Source organism: Rhinatrema bivittatum, chromosome 1 (genome assembly GCF_901001135.1).
Source record: "Rhinatrema bivittatum chromosome 1, aRhiBiv1.1, whole genome shotgun sequence".
NCBI lineage: Eukaryota > Metazoa > Chordata > Amphibia > Gymnophiona > Rhinatrematidae > Rhinatrema > Rhinatrema bivittatum.
This window is the reverse complement of record NC_042615.1, coordinates 277,339,734-277,366,492: the sequence shown is the minus strand read 5'-3', so window position 1 is coordinate 277,366,492 and position 26,759 is coordinate 277,339,734. Positions and strand designations below refer to the sequence as shown.

General features: G+C 43.6%; 1 protein-coding gene across 2 annotated transcripts in view; it reads right to left on the bottom strand.

Annotated features, from left to right (window-relative positions):
• Positions 1-1,719: 1,719 nt before the first annotated feature.
• The window catches only part of WDR54 (WD repeat domain 54), a 74,166-nt gene continuing 49,126 nt past the window's right edge, over positions 1,720-26,759 (bottom strand). For both annotated transcript variants that reach the window (XM_029595322.1, XM_029595331.1), the window contains exons 8-11: positions 21,310-21,410; positions 7,412-7,574; positions 6,956-7,030; positions 1,720-2,926 (exon numbers count right to left, since the gene is read on the bottom strand). In XM_029595322.1, the coding sequence (XP_029451182.1) occupies positions 2,795-2,926; positions 6,956-7,030; positions 7,412-7,574; positions 21,310-21,410 (471 nt within the window). In that variant the 3' untranslated portion in view covers positions 1,720-2,794. The remainder of the gene's footprint in view (positions 2,927-6,955; positions 7,031-7,411; positions 7,575-21,309; positions 21,411-26,759) is intronic.

Here is a 26,759-nt window from a genome sequence, read left to right as displayed (position 1 = left end):
ATAGACCACCTTTGTCACTTGATGTAAAACATCTAATCTGAAAGGTGAACATCTTATTACTTGGTATCAAACCTTCCCTCACATCTCCCAAAGGCTTACTTGCCACCTCATCTCTGCTGTGTCCAGATCCAGTGTCACTCTCTTGAAGACATATGGTCCCAGTTTATCTTTCAGGTGCTGCTCCATTGCTGTCAGGGTTATAGGGCAAGGGGCCCATCCTCTAATCTCCCTCTCATGCTTGTTTATGGAAGTGATCTTGCTCTTTAGGCTGGCCTTGAGGTTGCGAAAAATGTAGGACACCTGTTCACTGCTTCATCTCCCTCCAGCCTCTGGAAATCCTGATCCAGATCATAGTCTTCATGCCCTCTGAAGTTTTGGCTGCCTGCTGCCCAAACAGCTGGTCATAGTTTGCCAGGACTCTCTCAATTAGTATGTCGTTCTCTTCCTGGGAAACCTTGCAGGCATGCAAGCCTCTGCCTTCCTCAGTGCTGCTGCCAAGTAGCCACATCCAGGGGGATCAGTTCCCTCCCTTCCTGACTCTCTGGCCCACTCCCATCTCCCTGCCCTTTTTCCCCACCTTTTGCTCCTCCACTAAGTGCTCTTCTTGCCTCCTCTCTCAGCTGTCTTGCCCTCTCCTGCCATCCTCCACCCTTCTCATTCTCCTGCCTTCTCATCACCACCTCCCACTATCATTTCCATGCTCCCTCACTCTACCTCTGTCCTACAGTTCCCTGCTACCTCTGGCTCCACTACCATTATGGCTCTCCTATCCCTCATGTTTTCCTTATTCTCCCTATCCTCACTCACCCCAGTCATATGCCTATCACATCCATTCACTCCCCTGCCACGTGCCATCCTTACCTCTAGCATGCACACACAAGCTGCCCTTTCACAATCTAAACAAAAAGGACAGAGAGACAAGACAAACACAACAGTGCACACTCTTCTTTCAATCGCAAATAGACTATAGAAAATGAAAAAGATAATGACAAAATGTAAACAAAACAGGACAAAGCACTCAGGTAATTGAATAATCAACTCTCTCTACAAAAACATCTCTCTCATCTTGCTCTCTTCCAGCGCCTAACCAACCCGCAAATGAGCAGGAACAAAAAAATTGTCTTTTTTATACAAAAAGAGACATTTTATTGCAACGCAAAATGCAATAAAATATCGCTTTGCGCGTTGCATTAAAATACTGCTTTGCATCATAATTTGTCTGTGCCTCTGTGCCTTTATGAATTCCATGAGAAAAATGAGCTATTACCAGCATTATTTTCTATTATTAACGCATAGTAATACTTATTCTTTATCATGGTTAAGTGAACGAGCGCCTAAGATTGTATCTGAGGCAATGGAGAACTTAAAAGTTCCGAGGGGCTGCTGAGACAGCAGCATGAACTTGCAAATTAAAAAAGTTATTAATGCCTAAAACTTTTGAGAGAAAGTGGGAATCCATTCATGCGGTAGTTCTGATGAAGAAAGACTTGAGGGGCTCGAGGCAGCAGCTATATGCGGGTTCTCCTGTGCATGCTCAAAAAGAATTCTGTGCTCTGAGAAATGAGTCTGTTTCACTGCTGTCATTTGATGGCACCCATTGGTTATGGCTGATTTAATCCTACTTATCAATGGAGAATCACAGAGCTCGGGTAGAGACAAAAGTGGTGCCACTGGAAACAGTAAACTCATTAATTAGGAAGAAACTCCAAAATCACAGGATTCAAATACACTACATGCCTTTATGGACATATACAATCTAAATACAAAGCTGCTGATAACTGGTTATCAAAGTTATCATATGCCTTACACATCTCCCTTTTTTAGGAACAATTTCAGATAAATATTCCTGAAAATATGAATGCAAAATGCATGTGTCATATGATGGACTTTGGCGTGTTGACTTTAGTACCATGCTCCAATGCTTAGGGATGGGTGGATTTTTTTAAATCTTGAGATTGATTCAAGGAGACAGATATGTCCCATTTTCTTGACTGTTAGCTTGACCTTTATTACTTTAAGTAGTTTTTTTTAGCAGTTTCTTATTGATCTAAAAATTGATCAGAAACTACTATCTGAAAATGCAAGCCCTCAAAAAATACCTCCATTACACGGCTCCATCTAGGACTGCCACCCTTGTGTTTCAGAAATCAGTATCTCTCTACTAATAAATGTCTGCAAATTTCACTTTGATCCCTTGGCTGATTTTATTATATAAACTGGAACTCTGTCCTAGCATATGACTGCTCCAGATCTAAGGTTTCTCTAAGAGTTCATACTCCGATAAGCCAATGTAAGCTCCTCCAGCTATTACACTATTTTATGAAAACCCTATGATTCAGGTGTGCTGCTGGGAAGGATCAGATTGTATCACCAATAACGTTATTGAGACAGTCATTCAAGATACCGATTAAAGGTCTCTGGCTCACAGAATGGTTCAAATTACAAGATACTGAAAGGCTGGAATTATTCTTCTGCACTTTGCACAAAGTACAAACCAAATGCTTGATGCCCCTAAGTGAAGGGCTTAAGGTTTCTGGCACCTTTAACTGGAAACTCAGGGGAAGAGGCTATGCTTCCATACCCTAATTCTAGCAGAATCATCTCAACATTTGTGTATGTTTAGGTGCCTCTAACCAGGAATGCATATTGTCATAATCCCTCTGGTTCTGCAGGGCTAACTACCAAAGCATCCTGTGTATATGAAGCACCTGAGCAACTTCCTAACACCCCTCCCAATCCCATTTGAATCTCTCTAATGCAACCAGAACCATGGAAATGTTCCCTGCTCAGTCACTCAAATCAGGATGTATCGGATGATCTCGCTGAGGTCATAACCCGTCACAGCAAAAGCGTTGCCTTCTGGGTCACAGAAACGAGAGCCACAGATTTGCACATCAGTCACACACTCAGAGTGGCAGTGCTCAATCTGTAAGAAAAAAAAAGAACATGAGTTATAATATATGAAAAATGATAACTAAGGATCTCCTAGCCCACTGGGCAGATTACCATAGATGATAATTTGTTTTACAGCTGCAATCATCTTCCATGTGTGTAGTAATTCAGTCAATACTTTAACAATGTCACATCCTCGTCATCTCTTCTCATCTGTACATGTCTGAACCTGCAGAAACCAGCAAGTCTCTCTAGTCCCTCCCCTCACTCTGTCTCCCTCAGAGCTATGTCTCTGAATAAAGTGTAAGATACCTAATACAACAAAGCACCAAAAAATATTTTTTGGGGAGTTCTACTATACTAATCAATTGACACTCAATCTCCCCTTATGGATTATTTTTCCATTCAATCTATAAACACTTTATTGCTCACAAACTGTGAGTCATCTCATTCAAAACACCACAACTGTTCACTAAGAGGCTGTCGGGCCTGAATTGTGACCCGAATTTGCCTCGCTATTTAAATTGAAAGAAAAATTTATGAAAGATGGAGGAAGGGTTTCATATATATGAGTTTAAACCCCCACCAGGGTGAACTCAATTTGTGTCAATATAATCATAAACCAAACCTCCTCCATCCGATATTTTTGAACAAATGTGTGCAACCTGTTCAAACACCTGTGTACTTTTTTTAGTGTGATTTTTCACTTTTTCTTTCTAAATGTCATGAACAATTGACTTCACAAAACAATTTTAAAAGTCCCGTTGGGTTGTCAACTTTTACCAGATAAGTCGGGACTTTTAAAATTGTTTTGTGAAGTCAATTGTTCATGACATTTAGAAAGAAAAAGAAAAAGTGAAAAATCACACTAAAAAAAGTACACAGGTGTTTGAACTGGTTGCACACATTTCTTCAAAAATATCGGATGGAGGAGGTTTGGTTTATTATTATATTGACACAAATTGAGTTCACCCTGGTGGGGGTTTAAATTCATATATATGAAACCCTTCCTCCATCTTTCATAAATTTTTCTTTCAATTTAAATAGCGAGGCAAATTCGGGTCACAATTCAGGCCCGACAGCCTCTTAGTGAACAGTTGTGGTGTTTTGAATGAGATGACTCACAGTTTGTGAGCAATAAAGCGTTTATAGATTGAATGGAAAAATAATCCATAAGGGGAGATTGAGTGTCAATTGATCTGAATAAAGTGTATGCATTCATTTGTCTATCATCACACTTAACTAACAAGACTCTCAGACATAGGATTTTTCTGTCACCACCTGTGATCTTGGTGGTGACAGTTATTACAGTTAGTAATGAGAGCCAGAAAACTTTCTGGCCACTCATGCATATGGTATGGTTACTAGTTTTCATAAAAGGACATGCGACATGGATTTTTCTTTATCACTGATATAACTGTTATCTGAGTCTTATTCTGATGTCTCAACAATATACAGTATGAATAGGATTGCTGGGACATAAGCAGAGGGCAAGCCAGAGAGATCATAAACAGGATGAACTGCAGGGAGCAGGAGAAGCAAAGAGGTCCATTTTCAGTCACTGGCTGGACTGCAAAGTTAGCCAGATAAACTTATTCCGCTAACTTTGGAGGATATTCAGTGATGCAGACACACTACTGAATAAGGAACTCAAAAATGAAATTTTAGATCTATTAGTAAAAATTTGTAACCTATCGTTAAAATAATCCATTGTACCTGAAGACTGGAGGGTGGCTAATGTAACCCCAATATTTAAAAAGGGCTCCAGGGGTGATCTGGGAAACTACAGACCAGTGAGCCTGACTTCAGTGCCAGGAAAAATAGTGGAAAGTGTTCTAAGCATCAAAATCACAGAACATATAGAAAGGCATGGTTTAATGGAACAAAGTCAGCATGGCTTTACCCAAGGCAAGTCTTGCCTCACAAATCTGCTTCACTTTTTGAAGGAGTTAATAAACATGTAGATACATGTTGTGAGTGAGCTGTTTAGTGGACTCTTGGGCCGACCTGTGAGAGACTAGGGAGAGGTGAACTATAGTCTCTAGTGAGTGACAGGTCGGGAGGCGGATACCAGGCAGGAGCTGGACGTGAGCTTCACCCTGGAAGCCGGTACTCCCCCGGGAGGAGCCCGTAGGAGCCCGGCCGCTGGGACTTAGGAGATCTGGAAGCTGGAGCTGGAGCGGGCAGGCAGGGATCAGCGGCCAAGCAGGAACTGAAGCAGGCTGGGACCGAAGCAAGCAGGAGCTGAAGCAGAACTGGCTACTGGAACTAGACAGGAACTGAAGCAGGACTGGCTACTGGAACCAGACAGGAGCTGAAGCAGAACTGGCTACTGGAACCAGATAGGAGCTGAAGCAGAACTGGCTACTGGAACCAGACAGCTGAAGCAGGACTGGCTACTGGAACCAGACAGGAGCTGAAGCAGGACTGGCTACTGGAACCAGACAGGAGCTGAAGCAGGACTGGCTACTGGAAGCAGACAAGAGCTGGAACTGAAGTAGAACAGGTTACTGCAAGCAAGCCAGACAGAAGCAAGACTTGGGCACGGCGTGTAACAAGTCTCAGGCAGGAATGGAGTTGCTAACGCAATAGCACACTCCAGGGCACGGCGTAAAAGAGAACCGCAAGGAACCCCGTTGCAAGGCAAAGTCCTGGGCTCCGCGGCGGCCTTACATAGGCCGCGGCGTCTGACATCACGATAGGGCGGAGCCTTCAGTGGCGGGAAACGGCTTTCAGAAGCGTGGCTTGAGCGCGCGCCTAGGAAGAAGGTGTCCAGGCAGGGCTTCTCGGCGGCGTCCCCCCCTTGTGGATGCCGCGAAACAGGCTGCAGACCCTCGGAGACGGGCCGGAACCAAGAAGGTAAGGGCCTAGTTGCGGCTGCTGCAACTGGGACCGCAACAGATACAGGTGAACCGGTAGATGTAGAGTATTTGGATTTTCAGAAGGCGTTTGACAAAGTTCCTCATGAGAGGCTTCTAGGAAGAGTAAAAAGCATGGGATAGGTGGTGATGTCCTTTCGTGGATTATAAACTGGCTAAAAGGAAACAGAGAGTAGGATTAAATGGACAATTCTCTCAGTGGAGAAGGGTGGGCAGTGGAGTGCCTCAGGGATCTGTATTGGGACCCATGCTTTTCAATATATTTATAAATGATATGGAAAGGAATATGATGAGTGAGGTAATCAGATTTGCAGATGATACAAAATTATTCAGAGTAGTAAAATCACAAGCGGATTGTGATAAATTGCAGGAAGATCTTGTGAGACTGAAAAATTGGGCATCCAAATGGCAGATGAAATTTAATGTGGATACGTGCAAGGTGATGCATATAGGGAAAAATAACCCATGCTATAGTTACACAATGTTAGGTTCCATATTAGGAGCTGCCACCCAAGAAAGAGATCTAGGTGTCATAGTGGATAACACATTGAAATCGTTGGTTCAGCGTATTGAGGCAGTCAAAAAAGCAAACAATGTTGGGAATTATTAGAAAGGGAATGGTGAATAAAACGGAAAATGTCAAAATGCCTCTGTATCGCTCCATGGTGAGACCGCACCTTGAATACTGTGTGCTCTGGCCACGGTCTCCCGATGTGGCTGCCAGGAATGGAAGAGTAGCCTAGTGGAGCAGCGGGCTACAAACTAGAGAAGCCAAAGTTCAAATCCCACTGCGGCTCCTTCTGACCTTGGGCAAGTTACTTCACCCTTAATTGCTTCAGGTACAAACTTTAGGCCAGTTTCATTATGGCTTTTCTCCCATTTTGCGTCTATGGGAAAAAACCGTAGTGAATCAGGTACTTAGATTTTGAGCCCTCTGGGGACAGGGAAATGCCTATAGTACCTGAATATAATCCACTCTTGGCTGAAAGGTGTAATCTAAATATCCTGGAGTGGTCAGAAAGAGAATGGGGAAGGATGATAGCAATTCAAAACCAGTACCTCTAAGGTATAAATAATGCAAAGAGGTAAGATTTTTTTCATGGAAAGGAAGTTTTGATTGATCTTTGGTCAGGTGTCAGTCCAGTGCTTTGAGATTTACATACATGCCATGTCTTTAAAAGTACCTCAACAATATCTGATTCTGGAATTTGGCTCAGTTTCCAGATCTGTACGAAGGAATCTTCGGCTCCAGACAGCAGCTGAATCAAGATGTGTGAAAAAAAAAACTGTCAGGAATCAGTTACCAAACAGTTAAATAGAGCTTAGATGTCCATGCAAACTAATTATGCCTAACAGACTGAATACCTAACTACTCACAGCTATTCATTACAACAAGAGAATGACACAAAAGAGAAAAGATTAGTAATTAGATTATCTATGATTTCACCAAACAAGATGAAAGATAGATACAAACTGGAGATTCTGTATGGTTTTATAAATGAGGAAACAATGTGACATGTATATAGGAGGCTACAGATATCAAGGTCCCTGCATGGAAGAAAGAAAATAAACTAATTCTAGAACTGAAATGAAAATCTTCATTTTATTGGGCCTGCCAGTAAGGTTATAAAGACACCTACCTTTCCAGAATCAGGTGCAATGTCTAAAGAATAAATCCACCTGGCATGTGCGTTCACTTCAGCATGCACCACCCCTGATGCAGCATCGTAGATCCGGATCTGTCCACTCCCATAGGCTGCAGCTATGATCCCTTTCCACATCTTTACTGATGAGCATGTGCACCTGCACCAAACAATTCACAGTTTATACTGTTTGCTGCAGCTCACCAGCACTTCATACTCTTGACACCACAGTAATTTACCAAGCTCAGACACAGCAATTCAAAAATGCCACTACTGAGGGTATTTTCAACATAGAAGTGCTCATATAATTTGAAAGAAAACATCAACTTTCTCAAGAAAACATAAAAAGAATGGTTGCAATATTTCAGTTCAAAACAAAAGTGACATTTCACAGTTCAAAATTTGTAACATAAGCCTTTAACTTGATAAATAGTTGATTTTTGTTCTTGGTACATTTTGTACTTGTATAGGTTAAAATTATTTTTAAAAAAGTGAAAATTTCAATAGAAACTGACTTTTTACAGTCAATCTTTATACAAAATTATACAAATCTGTTCATAATTGCCTCATAATTTGCTAACTCGGTGCAGAATCTTGAAATCTCTGACACAGAAAACTGGGGGCTCTGGTGTTAGGTGCGTTTGTTCAGTGAGAGATGTACAAAGAAAAGGTCAACTAGCAAGTTGAAGCCATATAACCTTACTGACCCCATTTACAACAGTGAGGCAAAGCTCTTGAAAAGCAAATTGAAAAATCCAGGTTACACCAACAAAAAAGAGAACACCTGCAACTTGTTTCCTGACATTTCTTTACACTTTCTTTCCCAATAAGAAAGTCACAATCCTAACACAATGTCAAAGCCATGTTCAGCATGTTCTGGCTTCCCTCAGATTTACCTCAGAGGATAATTTTCAAAAGGTATTTAGCCAATTAACTAAGGAGTTAGCGAGCTAGATCCTCGGAGTGAGAACCGCACACTGCCTAGCAGCTAAAAGTATGTATGTGTATGCTTTCATAACCCATGTATTTTAAACCAGATTAAAAAGATGCACTTGTGATAGCATGAGCAGCTCAAAGGAGTAAACCTGATTTACTAAGGCTTTTCTCCCATTCTGTGTCTATGCGAAGAATGTTTAGTAAGTGAGGGCCTACGTTTGTATTTTTGCTTGTTTCTCTGCTGCAGAAATAACAGGGCCAAGTATGTGAGAACTCTGAATCTGCATATTTTCTCTTTGAAAATTGTATTAAAAGTATGGGGGTAGGAAGTATGTGTATATATATCCTGCCGCTAGAGGGCTTAGTGAAAATGACCCCCTTAGTGGGGACTTTAGAATGTACTTTATAAAATGTTTGTCTTTTATGCGGCCATACTTTTGAGAGTCAGGATTTTATTTTACCTTGTTTCTCCAAATCCCAGGTGGTAGTCCTAGCCATTTATGTTTTCCAATTAGCAAAAGATGCTACTAGAGCAGCGTATCTCAACCGGTGTACCACAGCACACTAGTGTGCCTAAGGCTGAAGTGCAGGTGTGCGGTGGCTTCAATCTCATTTCCTGTTTCCCTGCTGGCCCCCAGAATGTCCTTCCAGCAGGGGGTGTCTGAGAGCAGCGCTTACCTGCAACTGCTCCTGCTCCCCCTCTGCTGGTTCTCCTGTGCAACAGAAACTGCATGAGGCTCTGTAGGCTTGAGACCTGCTGGCCCTGTGCAGCAATGTTGCCAATAGGGCAGATTTCATGTCCAATTGAGCTAGTTTTGTTGGGGTTTTTTTTCATTCTGCAGGAAAGAATCTGTTGTGCGGGTTGAGCTAGTTTTGGGTTTGGGTTGGGATGGCTGAGTTACCAAAGTAACCAGAGTCATTTTTGTCTGTCTGAGAAAGTTCCTCCTGTGCCAACAGTTGCAGAATGATGACTCATAGAAACATAGAAATGATGGCAGAAAAAGACCAATCGGTCTATCCAGTCTGCCCAGCAAGCTCCCACACTTATTTTCCCATACTTATCTGTTCACCAACCACCAAGTTCAGGGCCCTTGTTGGTAACTGTTTGATTCAAATTTCCTGCCACCCCCTGCCATTGATGCAGAAGTAATGTTGGAGTTGCATCAAAGGTGAGCACAAGGCTTAATTGTTAAGGGTAGTAACTGCCGCATCAAGCACGTTACCCCTATGCTTGTTTACCCAGACTGCACAATCAATGCCTTGTTGGATGTTGTCTGAATGTAAATCCTCTTTTCCACATTTATCCCTGCCGTTGAAGCAGAGAGCAACGCTGTTTATGCATTCAAAGTAATGTAGCAGGCTTAATTGGTTTAGGGTAGTAACTGCCGAAATAAGCAACTACCCCCACGCTTATTTGTTTCCCCAGATTGTGAAGTTCAGTCCTTGTTGGTTGTTGTCTGAATGCAAATCCTCTTTTCCACGTTTCCCCTTGCTGTTGAAGAAGAGAGCAATGTTAGAGTTGCATTAACCATGCGAAGGCTTATTGAGTAAGGGTAGTAATCACCAGGTAGTAGCCTAGATTCCAGCAAGCCACCCCCATGGCTCTTCTCTTCATTCCCATCCTCTAGCCTTTATGGATCCACAGTGTTTATCCCATGCCACTTTGAAATCCTTCACAGTTTTAATCTTCACCACTTCCACCGGAAGGACATTCCAGGCATCCACCACAGTCTCCGTGAAGAAATACTTCCTGACATTGGTTCCGAGTCTTTCTCCCTGGAGTTTCAAATTGTGACCCTTAGTTCTACTGATTTTTTTCCAACAGAAAAGGTTTGTAGTTGACCATGGCTCATTAAAACCTTTCAAGTATCAGAAAGTCTGTATGATATCACCCCTGCTCCTCCTCTCCTCCAGGGTACACATATTTAGGTTCTTCAATCTCTCCTCATAAGTCATTTTATGAAGACCATCCACCTTTTTGGTTGCTCTTCTCTGGACCGTCTCCATCCTGTCTCTGTCCCTTTGGAGATATGATCTCCAGAACTGAACACAATACTCCAGGTGAGGCCTCACCAAAGCCCTCTACAAGGGGATCATCACTTCCTTTCTCTTACTAGATATTCCTCTCTCTATGCAGCCCAGCATTCTTCTGGCTTTAGCTATCGCCTTGTCACATTGTTTCACCGACTTTAGATCGTTAGATACTATCACCCCAAGGTCTCTCTCCTGCTCCGTGTACATCAGCCCTTCACCCCCCATCAAATACAGTTCTTTCGGATTGCCACACCCCATATGCATGACTCTGCACTTCTTGGCATTGAATCTCAGCTGCCATATCTTCGACCACTCTTCTAGCTTCCTTAAATCCTGTCTCATTCTTTCCACTCTTTCCGGCGTGTCCACTCTGTTGTAGATCTTAGTATCATCCGCAAAAAGACAAACCTTACCTTCTATCCCGTCTACAATGTCGCTCACAAAAATATTGAACAGGACCGGTCCCAACACTGATCCTTGCGGCACTCCGCTTAACACTGCTCTCTCTTCAGAGTAAGTTCCATTTACCATCACACACTGTCTTCTATTCGTCAACCAGTTTGCAATCCAGACCACCACCTTGGCACTCACTCCTAAGCTTCTCATTTTATTCAAAAGCCTCCAGTGTGGGACCATATCAAAAGCTTTGCTGAAATCCAAGTAGATGACAGAGCGCTTTTCCTCGATGTAATTTCCTAGTCACCCAATCAAAAAAGTCTATCCGATTTGTCTGACAGGACCTTCCCCTGGTAAATCCATGTTGCCTCTGGTCCAGCAATTCTTCTGACTGTAGATAGTTCACTATTCTTTCTTTCAGCAGCGACTCCATTACTTTTCCCACCACAGAGGTGAGGCTAACCGGCCTGTAGTTTCCAGCCTCCTCTCTGCTCCCACTCTTGTGAAGCGGGACCACCACCGCTCCCCTCTCCAATCACTCAGCACCACTCCCGTTTCTAGCGATCTATTGAACAGGTCACACAGCGGACCTGCCAGCACATCTCTGAGCTCCCTTAGTATCTTGGGATGAACCTTATTAGGCCCCATGGTATTGTCCACTTTTAGTTTGCCTAGCTCTTCCCATAAATTCTCTTCTGTAAATGCAGTTTCATCTACTCCACTCCCCTCCAGTTTCTTGTTAACTAGCGACGGTCCTTCTCCAGGGTCCTCTTTAGCGAACACCGAATTGAAGTATTTGTTTAATATTTCTACCATTTCTTCATCTCTCTCCACACATTTATCCTTTTCACCTTTCAATTTCACTATAACACTTTGGACTTTTCTCTTTTCTCTGATGTATCTGAAAAATGTTTTGTCACCTCGCTTTACCACTTTGGCAATCCTTTCTTCTGCTTGACTTTTTGCTGTCTTGATTTCTTTCTTTGTCTCCCTCAGTTCCACCAGATATTCTTTCTTGTGCTCCTCCCTTTGGGATCCTTTATATTTCTTAAACACTGTTCTTTTAGCTTTTATTTTATCAGCCACCTCCTTTGAGAACCAGATAGGTTTCATTTTTCTCTTGCTTTTCTTTACTTTTCTAACATATAGCTTAGTTGCCTTGGTAATTGCTCCTTTTAGTTTGGTCCACTGTTATTCCACATCTCTCTTGTTCTCCCAGCCTTCTAGTTCTTCCTCCAGGTACTTCCCCATTTCATCAAAGTTCGTGTTTTTGAACTGCAAAACTCGGGTCTTCGTGCTTCTTCTCTTTATCCTATTTGTGATATGAAACCATACCGTTTGATGATCACTGGTGCTGAGGTGAGCGCCCACCTGGACATTAGAGACATTATCTCCATTAATGAGCACTAAATTGAGTATAGCTCCCTCCCTCGTGGGTTCCATTACCATTTGTTTGAACAGAGCCCCTTACAGGGCATCCACTATCTCTCTTCTACTTTTAGATTCTGCAGAAGTGTTAGCCCTCAGCTCCCCCAGAGGGGCGGAGTTAGCAATCTGTTATGCTCTACTCCTCAAGAAGGGAGGAATCTGTTCTGGATCTGATGCCGGATGGGCAGAGACATCAGATAGGAGTTAGCGCTCACCCCGTCAGGAGGGCGGAGTTAGCAATCTGTCAGCGGTACTTGCTAGGGAGTTAGCAATCTGATAGGAATCTGCCAAGGAGTTAGCAATCTGCTAGCGCTCACCCCGCCAGGAGAAAGGAGTGAGTGATCTAGAATCGATCAGTTTCCGCAGAGAGAGGAGTAATGGTCTGATGTGGGTTGGCTCCCACGGAGTGGCAGATGATAATACCGCTCTATTAGTGTAAGGAGTAACACTTAGTAGAAATAGTGAATCCCTGGGCTGATGCAGATGACAGCGCCCTCAAGTGGAGATCCTGAGAGGGACCACCGGCTAGGCTGGAGTACTGAGTCAAAAACAGATAGTTCTTTATTAGACTGGAAGTAGAACCACCAGAGGTGGCAGTAGTGAGTTGATGTGCTCGGCAGGGCTGAAGTCCCTCTGATACTGGAACTACGATCTCTGAGTTGCTGAGCTCTAAGGAGAGACTATAGGTAGTGAGTAGACAGGGTATGCTGGGCATAACCAGTGGTAGATGATACACTCACAATTGTAGATATCTGTAATGTCTTCTTATGCAACAGAGAGTCTTCAGTATTCAGGAACAGGAGCTGCAGGCGAGTACTGGTTCCTATAGGCAGTCTGAAATAGAACTCACAATAACTGTGTATGGGATGGCTTCTGGAATAGAAGAGAGGCTAGGAGAGATTTAGGAACATACAGCAATTTAATGCAGCAATATCAATATCTAGAAAAATATACAGATAAGGCTAGCACTACACAAAAAACAGAAAAATATAACAAACAAGCCCTCTAAAATAAGGGCATCAGCCAATCAGAAGCAACTAATAATTAGTTCAGCAGAAGGCAACAAACTGTTCTCTCTCTTTACTTCCTCAGCTTGGGTGTGCACGCATCCAGGTCAGTGTTGCCAGATGGCTACTTTCCAATGAGTATGTGCAGGAAATTCTGTTTTTTTCGGCTGCGGGATTTTGGGCTTCTTTGTTTTTTCTTGGGCATTTTGCCAGAAGAGAAAGGGGAGTATGGTAGGTGGGGAATATGTACTTAATGTTGCGGTCCCGGTCACTAGCCTAGCGACCCGGTCCTTACCTTGTTTCCTCCGTTCCAGGCCGCGTCAGGAACCGCCGTGTTCCAGGCCTTCTGGGCCACGTTGTCTCCATGGGGGAGACGCCGCCGAGGCACCCGGAAGTGCTGGACAGCCCCCTGGATGACGTCAGACGCCGGCAAAGTATTTAAGCCGGCGTCTGCCGCATGGAACTGCCTTGCAACGAGGTCTCTCTGCTAGAGTGTCTAGTTGCGTTCCTGTTGTTCCTGAATCCGCTCCTGCTGTTCCTGTGCCAGCTTCGGCTGCTCCTGATCCAGCCCCTTGGTTTGTTTCTCTGGCTCCTGACTCCGGCTTGCTTCCGACTCTCCGTGCCTGCCGACTGCGACTTCTGGACCGTCTTCTCATCTCTTCTCAGTGCCGTCTCCTAAGCCCCAGCGGTCCAGATCCCTTCGGGCTCCTCCTGGGGGATCTTGGACTTCCAGTGTGAAGACTCCACCTGTGCCTCTGCCGTGGTTCCGCCTCCCGGCCTATCTTCTTCAGCGGAGCCTTCTGTTCTGCCAGGCCGGCCCAAGGGTCCACAACACTTAAAGCTGCAAAGCATGAAGTTATTGAAGTACCAGCCTTTCCCTGATACCTCACAGTCACAACAAGCTACTGCACGGAATCAATACAGGTGTGAAAACGGTGAGAACAAGGTGGTGCCTGCTGGGTTTTTTTTCCCCCTTTGTTCTGCACCCTTCTTTCTTTATCCACGCCAGTTGGCAGTATATGTGCACTTGTTTCTCTGTGTTGATTTCTGTATGCAGACAATGCAGGAATTTGCATACCATTGTGCCTGCTGTTTTCCCCCCACTTTGTTCTGCACCCCTCTTTCTTTAGCCAAACCATTAAAAAAAAAAAAAAAAAGGGGGAAAATCCTTTACAAGCACCATTTAGAGGCAGGAGGAGAATCTGCTGGGCAGAAGGAGAGGGGGAATGGCTAGTATATGTGGATGTGTTTCACTGTGTTGATTTGAACTACAAAGTTTTGGAAAGTTTAAATAAATCTCTACAATTTTATTTAAAACTATCTCCTATACTTCCACTAATGAGTCTCGACCAATTCCTGTGCACGCCACATATTTGCTAGCACGCTTTTCAAACCCAAACTGTGTGCGAGTATTCAATATCTGCACAACGCATACATTTTTTAAAAATTTTCACTTGCTTTTACAATATTGCACTGAATGTACAGAGGTCAGCATGGCAGGGCCCAAAAATATATAGTGCCCTGGGGGGGGGGGGGGGGGGGGGTGTCAGGTCAGGTCAGGTCCCCAAGCTGGACTTGCTTCTAAATTAGAAGTTCTAATACATCTTGAATGGCGCAGCTCTGCATCCTGAACATGACAACCTTGATTTTATACTTTTCTAGCAATCTTTTTTTACTTTTTTATATACATTGTTAATTTTGTAAACTTGTATGCAGACAATGCAGGAATTTGTGTACAATCATGCAGCATAAAAGTTATTTTCACAACTTTTGAGTTTTGGACTACTTTTGAGCTAGATTGGGTGACCAATTGGGCTGAAAACATTTTTGGCAACTGGCAACACTGATCCAGGTCCCTTTCAGCAATGTGGCCGCATAATGTGGGAGTTTGCTCTCTGCTGTCTGGGAGAGGCTTGTGTCCTACTTAATTATAGTCTGAGGCTAAGGCATTAGGGAGAGAGGACCTTAAGGTGAGTAGTTAATGTGTGTGATTTATGTCTAGCTTGAGTTAAATGCACTATAGCAGCAAGAAGTTGGGGAGAGGGGAATAGTATGTCCAGGCTGAGATACATGCTCTATAGTGAGAAAAGTGGCACATTTATTTTTTTGCTCTTCTGCAACAGAAGATAGTTTTAGTTGTCACTCAGGCAGAGCCACGCTGAAGCTCAGATTCACTTGATCTGCTTTCTCAATAGATGCTACTGAAACTACTACTACTACTAACACATGCATGCATAACATACATTGATCATGCTTGAAATATAAGAGGGGGCTTATAAATTATAAAATTAAATTTTAAGTTATAAATTGTTACTTAAAGACTCAATTACAGTACATAGAAGTATTGTTTGTGACAAGGGCAGCTAGTACCAGGGCTCCTGTTGCAGAAGTCAATATTGAAAACCTATCTGTTCAGCTAAGTTAGCGGAATAGACATATCCAGCTACCTTAGATGGGATATTCATGCAGCATGGTTATGCTGCTGAATATCCCCAGACAAATCATTACTTAGACCTGCTATTGAGAGCAGGTCTAACTTATCAAAATAAGTTATCCATCTAAGGCTGAAGTTTGTTACTTAGCCCAATATTTTATCCAGCTAAGTAGCGCCGCCTTGCTTCAGCTATTGCCTGCCTGCAACTTGTCTGGTTAACTAGATAGCTGGATAAGTGACTTATCCGAATATGTAGCAGCCATTGAATATAACCAAATGTTTAGTGGCTAATACGTAGCCGGACAAGTCCTACTTGTCTGGGAATCTAGTGTTAGAATATCAACTTCTATGTTTAATAGGAGCTATAAAATTTGGGCTACTTTTGGTCTAGATTTTGTGATTGGTTGGGCTATAAAACCTTTTGGCCTCTGGCAACACTGCCATGCAGTTCAGATTGCAGGGGGAGGCTGGCATAGGAGGAAGAAGCAGCACTTGGTAAGCCTGTCCCCAGACTTGTGCTGTTCAGGGATTGAGGGTGGAGTGGGGAAAGGGACAGATGAATGTGGCACAGTGGGGGGAGAGGGAAAGGAAGGTGATGATGCCAGGAAATGGGGGAGAAGGCTGGAGGGAGAGAGAAGATGCTGGTGATTCAAGGGGGTGGGGAGGAAAGGTGGAAATAAAGGGAAGGTGAAGATAACAAGGAGTGAGTTTGAGGGAAGATGATGTCAGGGTGTGGGGGAAACAGAAGATTGATGATGATGTCAGTGGGACAGAGGAGTGGAGAGGGAAGGTGATGATGCCAGGGGTGAGGAAGAGGGAAGATGATGATGATGCCAGGAAATGAGGGAGAGGGCAAGTGATGCCAGGGTTGAAGGGAAAGGGAACAGAAAGTAATTAGCATGGGGAGTGGAGGGAAAGGGAAGAGAAAGCGATGATCAGGGGATGGAGAGAGAGGAATGGAGGAAGAGGGAAGGAGATGAAGGCAGAGGGAAGGAGATGATGCCAGAAGGAATGGAAAGGTGATGATGATGGGGATGAAGGCAGAGGGAAGATGATGATGATGCGAAGGGGTAGGGAAGAGGTGGTGGAAGGTGATGATGATGCCTGGGGGATGGGGAGAGGAATGGAAGGAGAGGGAAGTGATGATGATGCCAAAGGGTGAGGGAAAAAAGGGATGGAGGAAGAAGGAAGGAGATGATGCCAAGGAGTGAGGAGAAGCGGGAGAGGGAAGGTGATGTTGATATGGGGTGAAGGGAGAGGGAAGATGATGATAATGTGAAGAGGTGGGGAAGAGGTGGTGGGAGAGGGAAAGGATGGAGGGAGAGGGAAGGTGATTATGATGCAAGCGGGTGGAGGTGAGGGTTGAAGGGATGGAGGGAGAGAGAAGGTGATAATGATGACGCTGGAGTTGAGGAGGAGGGAGAGAGAAGAAGATGATGATGCCAGGGCTAGGGTAGAGGGTTAGAAGAAAAGGGAAATTTCCTAGCATGTGGACAGATGGATTCAGGACCAGTGGGTTATGCACCTCTACCAGCAGAAGGAGAAGAAGTAAACTGATGTCACAATATTTATAGTTCTGCCGTGATATCAGCCTGCCAGTATTCTCCGTCTCCAGCAGATGGAGGATGTGCGTCTCCCTACTGGGGATTGCTTCAGATTTTAGAAGGAGAATTAAAAAACATTTTAAAAAAGGATAATTGATTGCCCCGCTCTCCTGCAGTGATACCAAATGGTCCCTCTTCCAGTCAAGAATTCCTGAGGTGATTTCCGTGGTCCGTCAGATGTGTGCATTGGTCCGGTAGCTGGTTTTTCAACTGGTGTGTACAGCTTAAAGGCAGTGGGTGCAGGAGGCTGAGCACAGAGGTAATGGCAGAAGCTCTCTCCCCCCACAGCCAGAGACCAGCTCTGTACTCATCCAGAAAGGGCTGAGCTCAGGTAAGTTAAAAAAAAAAAAAAAGATACCTTACAGAGACAGTGAAGGAGGGTTGTTCAGGGATTCCTCTTCCCCGGTCTCTGAGCTTGTTGTGCTGTTCCAACGTTCGTCCTGCCCCAAGAGAGGTTCAGGGGCGGGAGCAGCCTCTTTTGGTTAGGCTCCACTCCGAGGCTTTTCTACTGCGCAATGGTTGGTAGGTCACAACAGTGGTTTTGCACGCGTTTGCCTGTGTGTTGGGCTGCCCTCTATAGGACGTTGGTTTAGTAGTGCATCTCGGCATGCATCCAGGTTGGGCACTCAGGTTTTGGGCACTTAGTTGAGACTTAGTTGAGACGGCTTGGGTGTGCGCGCTTATCCTGTGTGCACAAATTGGGCGTATTTATATATATATATATATATATATATATATATATATATATATATATATATATATATATATAATGGTGCCTAGAGCTAAGAAGCCTTTTCCTTGTGCGCCGCCTGTCATATTTGGGTGTTTCAGCCTGGCGTGCCCTCTAACTTTGAGCCAGCGCCGTTTAGAGGCTCAGGGAGCATTATCTTCCTCTGATTCAGCTTCCCAGCTTGGCTGCAGAATGACTGTGTGGTCCTCCCATGTGGCTACATGTTCCAGGGGATTACTGGTAAGTGTTCATCCTGTCCCTAGACTAGTATGCATTCATTCTTGTCCGAGTTCAGTGATTTTTGTTGGTTGAGTACAGAAATGGTTATCTGTTTTTAATCACGTTTTTTGCTAGTCTGATCACAGATGCTTTTGAAGAGAATACTGGCGGGCTGATGTCACGGCAGGACTATATTGTGACATCAGTTTGCTCTGTCTCCATCTGCTAGCAGAGTTGCATAACCCACTGGTCCTGAATCCATCTCTCCACCTTAAGGAAAAGGAAATTATCAGGTAAGTAGTAATTTCTCAGTAGTGATGATGATGCCAGGGAGTGGGGGAGAGGGATAGAAGGGAAGATGGTGATGATGATGTCAGGGCTGAGGAGGTGGAGAGATAAGGTAATGTTGATGGTAGGAAGTGAGGAGAGGGAAGGTGATGATAATACAAGGGAGGGGGAAGAGATGGTAGGAGAGGGAAGGTGATGATGATGATGATAGGGTGTTGAGGGATAGAGAAGAGAAGAATATGATGATGCCAGGGAAGAGGCATGATTATGATACTGGGTGAAGAGGGAAGGGAGAAGGTGATGATGTCAAGGGGTAGGGGGGAGAGGGAAGAGAAGAGAAAGTAATGATTGGGAAATGGGTGGTGTGCCACAATAAAGTGAGCCCTGTGCCACAAAATAAAAGACCGGGAACCACTGCACCAGTAGATAATGATTTCTCTAGGGTGTACAACCTATTAGTATTCTTCCTCGAATAGCTGGTAGTACCAGAGCTGTGTAGCACTGCTAGCTCATCCCCCTTCTTCAGGAACCAAACATATCGCATCAAAAACATACCAATGGATTCTAATGACAGATTGCATCTCTCAAAGTCCTTTCATTAAGCCATCTTTAGGGTCTTACAAGCCCAATAAACTCCTCTAGGAACAGGCATTTGATGCTGTGATAAGAACTTAACCCAAACCAAAACTGCTAAGAGTACTACTAAGCTGTGCAAACCCATTGTAGTTCATTTTATTAGAAAACTGTTTTGATTTTTTGAATATATATCTGAATACTTAAGATATGGTTGCACAATCTGTACTTTTAAAAAAAAGAAAAAATATACCCCAGTGAGATCCACATCAAAAAAGGGAATCAATTTATTTCACAGATAGCATGAAGCCCATGCAAAAAACTATAATGGCATGAATTAGGCAGGAATTTGTTTCAGTATTTGGGACTGGGTTTGGTGATGCCATTATAAAGATGTCAAGAATAAAATTATATCTGAATGTCTTTATAGGCATAACAAAACATGTATGCAGAAACCAAAGATATGATAATTCATTTTAATTACTGTATACTAGTGGCTCCAAAACTGCAGTCTGCAAAACTATCACGGGGGTTTGCCAGAAGGGAGGCAACCAAAGTGCAAATGCTAAGCAATAGAGCAGGCAGACTCCATCTCTGAGGAGTTCTGTAGTAAGTCTGCTGCTACCTAATTCCACTGCCTGATTCCACGCTGAGGAGAGGAAGACTGCGGCTTTAAAAAGTCCAAACTGGCATGGACAGGAGATGGGAGTGCGGATGATTGCTAATTCAGCTGAAGCTGCACCAAGAGGAGAAGGAGAAGAGGGCTGCCATCAGCACAGCTACTGTTTGCACAACCAGAGCCAGCAGCAAGAGGGTGATGACCCTTTCTGGCCACTACTGCATGTGCTCTGGCTGTCCTATTGGCCTGACAGTGAGGGAAAAAAGCTGCACTTAGGAAGGAGTATGACTATGGTGAGGAGGGTGGGAAAGAGATCAGGAGAGAAATGGCCATAATGGGATCAGCATTCAGGAAGAGGTGGAGAAGGGGGTCAAGGAGAAGAGGGCAAGAGGCAGAGAACAGGAGTGACAGCACTTGGAAAGATCCTTAAGAGGGAGGAGGACAGAAGTTCTAGAAATTGCTGGCACCTTAAAGGGATGCCTTAAACAGCTGCTACAAGCGATTGCTGTTTGCATTCTTATTCAATTAGTCTCATGTTGATTTTACTGAGATGTGTTATACTCTTATTCCTCTTATTGCCTTATTTCAAGTTTAGTCATCTTCTGCATTTTGACGATGGATATGAAGTTCAGTCTTCATTGAAGTCTCATTAGAAGGACAGGAAGAAAGACATCTGGGGAAAAGAGAGAGTAGGAAGAGGTCACAGGAGGGAGACAGGAGGGACAGAACCAGAGAAGGAGATGCGGGAGAGGGGGGAAGAGAGGGAGGGAGAGCATATATGAAGGGACCATGGGTGGAAGGAAGCAGGACAGGAAGGGGTTATGGTGGAGGTGGGGAGCAGCACTTATGAAGGGGGCCATAAGGGGAGGGCAAGAGGGAGAGCAGTTTATATCAGAAATCATTATTTAATATTGTTTTATACATTACAAATGATTTTAGAGTGCATATTATTATATTGTTTGTTATTACATTAATCTTCCATATAGTATTTTAAGTGTAAACAGAGACACATGTGAGGGTTTGCAAAACTTTTGGAGGTTGAAAAGGGGACCACACCCCTAAAAGGTTGTGAACCCCTTTTGTATATCATTCAAGTACTTGGTGGCTGTAACACCCCTTTCAATCTTTGAAAATGATTAGAAGAGTAAAAGTCTTAACATGAGTACTGTACCAAATCTGATCTTTTTCATCCCCTCTTTCCTACCCTGTTTCAATCTCTCATTTATTTCCTTCCCTCCTCAACCTATTTGTCTCTCAAACCACACTCACCCGTTTCTCACCTTCATTCTTGGCCTCTCTCCTTCCTTTTTTACTCCCCCCAAGCCACATCTCCTCTTCCACTGCCAAGCCCTCTTTCTGGCTATCTCCCCTTATGCCAGAGTTTCTCTTCTTGGTCACAGGGAAGGTATTCCCATACATTTCCAATGCTACTCCTTTTCTGGGTCTTGGAATAAAGCCAGCAATAATGTCCTCTTGTACTAAACAAGCAAGTGTGTTGTCTGCGATTGAGTGTGTGATCATTCAAAATGTACAAAATACCAGCTAAATGCAGGCAAGTTTCAAAGTATGCTGTGAGAATAGAGAAACCTCATACAGCTTGACATCCTCTCCCTTTTGTGAGCCTTACCCATAGGCAGAGATCTTGCATAACAGTTTGAAATCTTCACCGGATTTCCAGACACACAGAACTCCCGAGTCATCTGCAGTGACCAAATCAGCAGAGCAATCCTACAATGTTTGAGATTATTAAAAGAAAAGACTTCACAAACTACAAACCAGAAAAATAAAAAGCCCTATCTTCCATTACGTTTTATGTATTTTGATAATTTTTGATACCTCATTTTTTAAAAATGGAGAAATTTAACTTACCTGACCATTTCTTTTTCTTGAATCCTGCTACACCAGTCCAGATATGTGGGTTTACTTCTCCAACCAGCAGATGGAAAAGAGAGGACACACCTTTTTCTGTGACATCATCATTGGTTGTTACCATGGTTCAGCTCCAGCAAAAGTCAGTATTCTTATGTCAAAGCCATGAAGGATAAAAACGTAACAACTGTCTCAAAATTAACCTATAAATAAAATGAAACACAGCACCAAAAAAGGATCTTCCTCCAAGAAAATGCCATCCAAAATTATTTTGGTTAATGAGGAGGAATAAGAAAAAGTAAAAGAATAAATGAACCTCCATTTGTCCTCTAAACTAAAACAATATTTCTGTAATCCGAGGTACTCCAAAATAAAAAACTGCACAGACCCAACTTCCTAAGAGGGTCTTAATATAGTAGGATTCAAGGAAAGGAAATTATCAGGTAAGTTAAATTTCTCCTTCCTTATTTCTATTTCTCAGCTCTTATATACCGCTCATTCAGTTACTAGACCTGGCCAGTGCAGTTTACAACATAAAATGCTCAAATAATAATACAAAGTACAAAAATATAAAATTATATTAAAATGAAAAACAACATAACCAATTACTGTAAAATAAATGACCTTCTCATTTATAAAACTAACATATCCCACATTCAGCCCTTTCTAGATAACTTAAGATGGAAGCAACCAAGATTTCACAATCTTATTTATATTCTGATTTTGATAATTTTTTATACCTCATTTAAAAAAGAGAGATAGGCAGACAGACAGACTATCTACAAGGCCCTCATAGTAGTTACATATTTATATCTCTATAGAAGGGCCATCTAACAGGTCGAGGTGAGGTGATGGTGGTTTAGAGCTTAGGGGCCAGTTTTGCATGCAGAGTGAGGCGTACGAACAGCACAGTACACCTTGGTGAAGATTTGACGTCATTAGCAGTAGGAAAGTCTCACAAAGATGAAGTTTCTACTATGTTTTCTCACCCTAGCTTGATGGACTCTCTAACAGGGTACCATCAAGCTAGGGTGAGATAACACAGAACAAAATGTAATCTTTGTGAGACTCTCCTCACTTCAAATGATGTCAAATTTTCAACAAGGTGTATTGTGCTGTTCGTACGCCTCACTCCACATGCAAAACTGGCCCCTAAACCACCACCAACACCTCACCTCGACCTATTAGATTTATTTATTTATTTATCTAAAGTTTTTTCTAGACCAACATTCGTTGGAGACATCATATCGGTTTACAGATAAACATAACAGCAGCAAGAAGCTTTACAGTGTAACAATGGCCCGCCTATAGAGATATAAATAGGTGCATACAGTGAGGTCCTTCCCAGAGGCTCTCTCTCTCCCTCCCCTCCCTCTCCCCAAGCCCACAAATGGCCAAAATTCAATTCCAAAAATTTACTGTGAATTGCGTTATGGCCGTTTCGGGCATATCAAACAGCCTATCGCCAGGAAAAAAGGTGTAGTTATTTCTGGCATTAAAACCGTGCGATAGCATGCGTTATGCTATCGCATGGTGTGATACTGCCCCTCATTTAACTAAATCCTGTCCAAATTCCTCCCCAATCCCACCCCTCCCAAAAATTTGCACGCTGTGCGTTACAATTCTTTTCGCATGCGTTATGGCGTTAACACACACGTTAACTTATCGCATGCATTAATGCCATAATGCATTTTGATGAATGACCCAGGATTTTAGTACCTCAGGCAATGGAGAGGGTGAAGTGACTTGCCCAAAATCACAAGGAGCAGCAGTGGGATTTGAACCCTGGTTTCCCTGGTTTATAGCCTACTGCTCTAACCACTACTCCTCCACTTTTCCTGAAAACTAAATAATTTGACTCCATCTTTACATCAGATGGTGCTGAGTTCCAAAGCTCGGGATCCTCACCAGTTTCCACGTGTGGAAAGTACCCAAACCCAAGTCCAAGTCCAAGTCCAACTGGAAAAAAAAGCAACACTAAAAGTTGCATTCTCCTTGCATATATATCCAGACTGTAATGGTTAGTAAATGTGTGCAAAGATCACCAAGTGGCCGCTTTGCGAATATGTTATGAAGAAAAAGATGTCGATTCCGCCCAGGAAGAAGCTTGAGCTCTCGTTGAGTAAACTCAAAAGACTTTCGGAGCCTCAACAGGCAAGATGAAGCAACTGTTTATTTAATCCACCTAGCCAAAGAAGACTTGGAAGCTGCCTCGTCCTTATGTGGCCTTCCATACAATGCAAACAATCTGTCAGATTTCCGGAATGATTAGTAACCTCTAAATATCTAATAAGAATTCAACGGACATCTAACAACTAGAAAGATCTATTTTAACCATGACATGCCTCTCCCAGGAGAATATTGGAACAGAAATGATAGGTTTAAGTCACAGGTCCCCAAACTACACTCTGAGGCCAAATCCAGCCCTCCAAGCTCATTCTTCTAGCCTGCGAACAGGTTTCACTTTTTTTTTTATTCTGAAATAACAGCATGGCGGAGGCAAGTAACCCCCCCCCCCCCCCCCAACTCTTGCACAGGTACAGAGATAGGATGGGAAGTAGAAGCAGCTATAGCAGTGATCAGGCAGGAAAAAAATAAACTTCAGCCATGTTGTCTCCTTTTCTGCAAGGTTCACACCTCCATACCTGCACTGCTGGCCAGGCCAAGGATAAATGGCTGCAACAGGGACTAAGCTGTGGAAAAAAAACCCTTCAGCCACATTGTCTCCATCCCTGCCATGGCTCACATCACCCTTCCTGCACCGCTACTGGGCTGAGGAGAAGCAAGTGCAGCAGGGTCTGGGCAGGAAAAAAAACCAACCTCCAACCATATGGTTTCATCCAGTCTCTGCCGAGGCTCACACCCCCATACCAGTGCTGCTACTGGGGCTAAGAAGCAGCAATAACAGGAACCAAGTTGTAAAAAAAATATAAATTTCTGCGACATGGTTCCATCCCTGTTGTGGCTCACATCACCCTTCCTGCATCGCCACCAAGCCAAGGCGAAGCAGGGGCTGGACAGGAAAAAACAAAACTACATGGTTCCATTCCTGGCCTTGTTCACATCAATGCTCTTGCACCACCACCAGGGACCAACCACAAAAGAAAAAAATGAGAGGAATCAGTTATGATGGGGGAAGGAAGAGGTAGAAGGGAAATTCAGGTGAAGACAGAGGGGAGTTAGAGGTGGGGGAAAGGGAAGGCCGAGTGGAGATGCAGGTAGGGCCAGGTGTGCTGGTAGGGGAAAAGAAGAGAGAGAGGATAACACAAGGAAAGCAGGTATGCTAGCGGGAGAAGGGGAAGATAGAGGGCATATGCATGGAGGGCTAGGTGCGCTACTGGGGAAGAGAGAAAGAGGGAGGATAGAGACTGGTGAGGGGAACGAGGAGAAAGGGAGTAGACAGGAGAAGTAAACCAAGGGAAGGAAGTGCAAGGGGAGGGGGAGAGGAAAGAAGGGTGAGGAGGCTATGAAGAAGGGAAGGGAGGGAAAGAGGAGTAAGAGAGAGGAAATGAGAGGGCATGAAGGAAAGGTGTAAGAAAGGAAAGGGAAATAGAGCAAGAATGTTTGGGGGATGGGAATGGGAGACTGCGCACCACAAACATATCGCCCCGCCATTCATCCCCTTTCACTCCCCCAGGGAACAGATGCTGATGAAGGGGAAAAAGCACGTGAAAGGGTTCCTTGGAGTGTGGCAGGGTTGCCAACTTGCTAGAAATATTTTTACTAACATCCTATCTGCCCTAGCTCCCTGCCCCTTGTTTCCCCACTTCCACAGCATTTCAAATCACTGAAAAGGGACAGAATTCCCCTCCCCTCTAATCAAAACTTCAAAAGGAATCCCCCTCCTCTGGCTCTCTCACTCATTCAAAATGTTGCTTATGGCCCTTCCCTTAAAAGGTTTGAGGACCCCTGAGTGAAACTGAGATATCACTTTTAGTAAAATGAAAGGGACTGGACGAAGACAAAACAGAATTAGAGTATAAACAATGAGAAAAGGATCTCTAAATGACAAATCTTGCAACTTAAAGATTTCTCTGGCAGAACAAAATGCAATCAGATTAAGGTCGCAGTGAGGTACTAAAAGTTTGAAAGGAGGTCACACATGCTTAACCTTGCAACCCCATCCCCTAAAGAAATTGAGATACATCAAGATGGATAGTGAAGAAAACTCCCTAGACCAGTGATAGTGAACTCCAGTTCTCGAGTGCCACCAACTGACCAGTTTTCAGGATATCTACAATGAATATGCAGGAGAAAGATTTGCATGCACTGCCTCAATTGTATGCAAATCTGTCTCATGCATATCCATTGTGGATATCCTGAAAACCTGGCCTGCTTGTGGTACTCGAGGACTGGAGTTCACCATCACTGCCCTAGACTCTGCCTCTATAACATGAAATAGATGCAACTTGCACTTTTAGAGAGTTTAAAACCTGACTTTTATCCAACCCTCTCTGGAGGAAGGTCAGATGTTAGAAATATCTGAATACCAGGGTGAATTAGGTCATTCTTTGCAGCATACCTCAATAGATACCTGACACAAATATAAGCCAGCAAAGTAGACCTCTTGTGGATTTTCAATAAAGTTGAAATTACAGAGGAGGAATATCATTTTCTGCATAACCATAACCTCTCAAGAGCCAGCCCATAAGATAAAATGGAACTGGATCCCCCATGAGAAATCAGACCTGAATTAAGAGTCCTCAGTCCTTGACAAAGGGTATTGGAGAATCGTTCTGTAAATTTACTAGATCTACATACCACAATCTTCTTAGTCAATCCAGAGTTGCTAAAATTACCACCAAAAAAAGTGATTCTCTATTCTTAGAATTCTCCCTATTCAGAAGCTAGAAAGGAAATATGTATAATAGTTTCCCCCACCAATCAAGCTGGACTAGGGCATCTATTCCAATAGAACTGTATTCCCTGCACTATCTGAAGGGAACTTTGGTATATTTGCAAGTCGTCATAAAATCCAAGTGAGTACTGCCACCCCTGGGCAGTACCACCAAGCTGCCACCCCTGGGCAGTACCACCAAGCTGTATAACAAATACGAATTCTCTGTGTCTGCATGTATAGAGTCTAGCCTAGTACTGTGGTTCCTCACGGGGCTCCTCCCCATAGGAGTGGCCATCACCGCAGTACCCAAGAATCCACGCCAACACCTCAAAACCATAACAGATGGCACCTCCTGTGCGCAGTGAGTC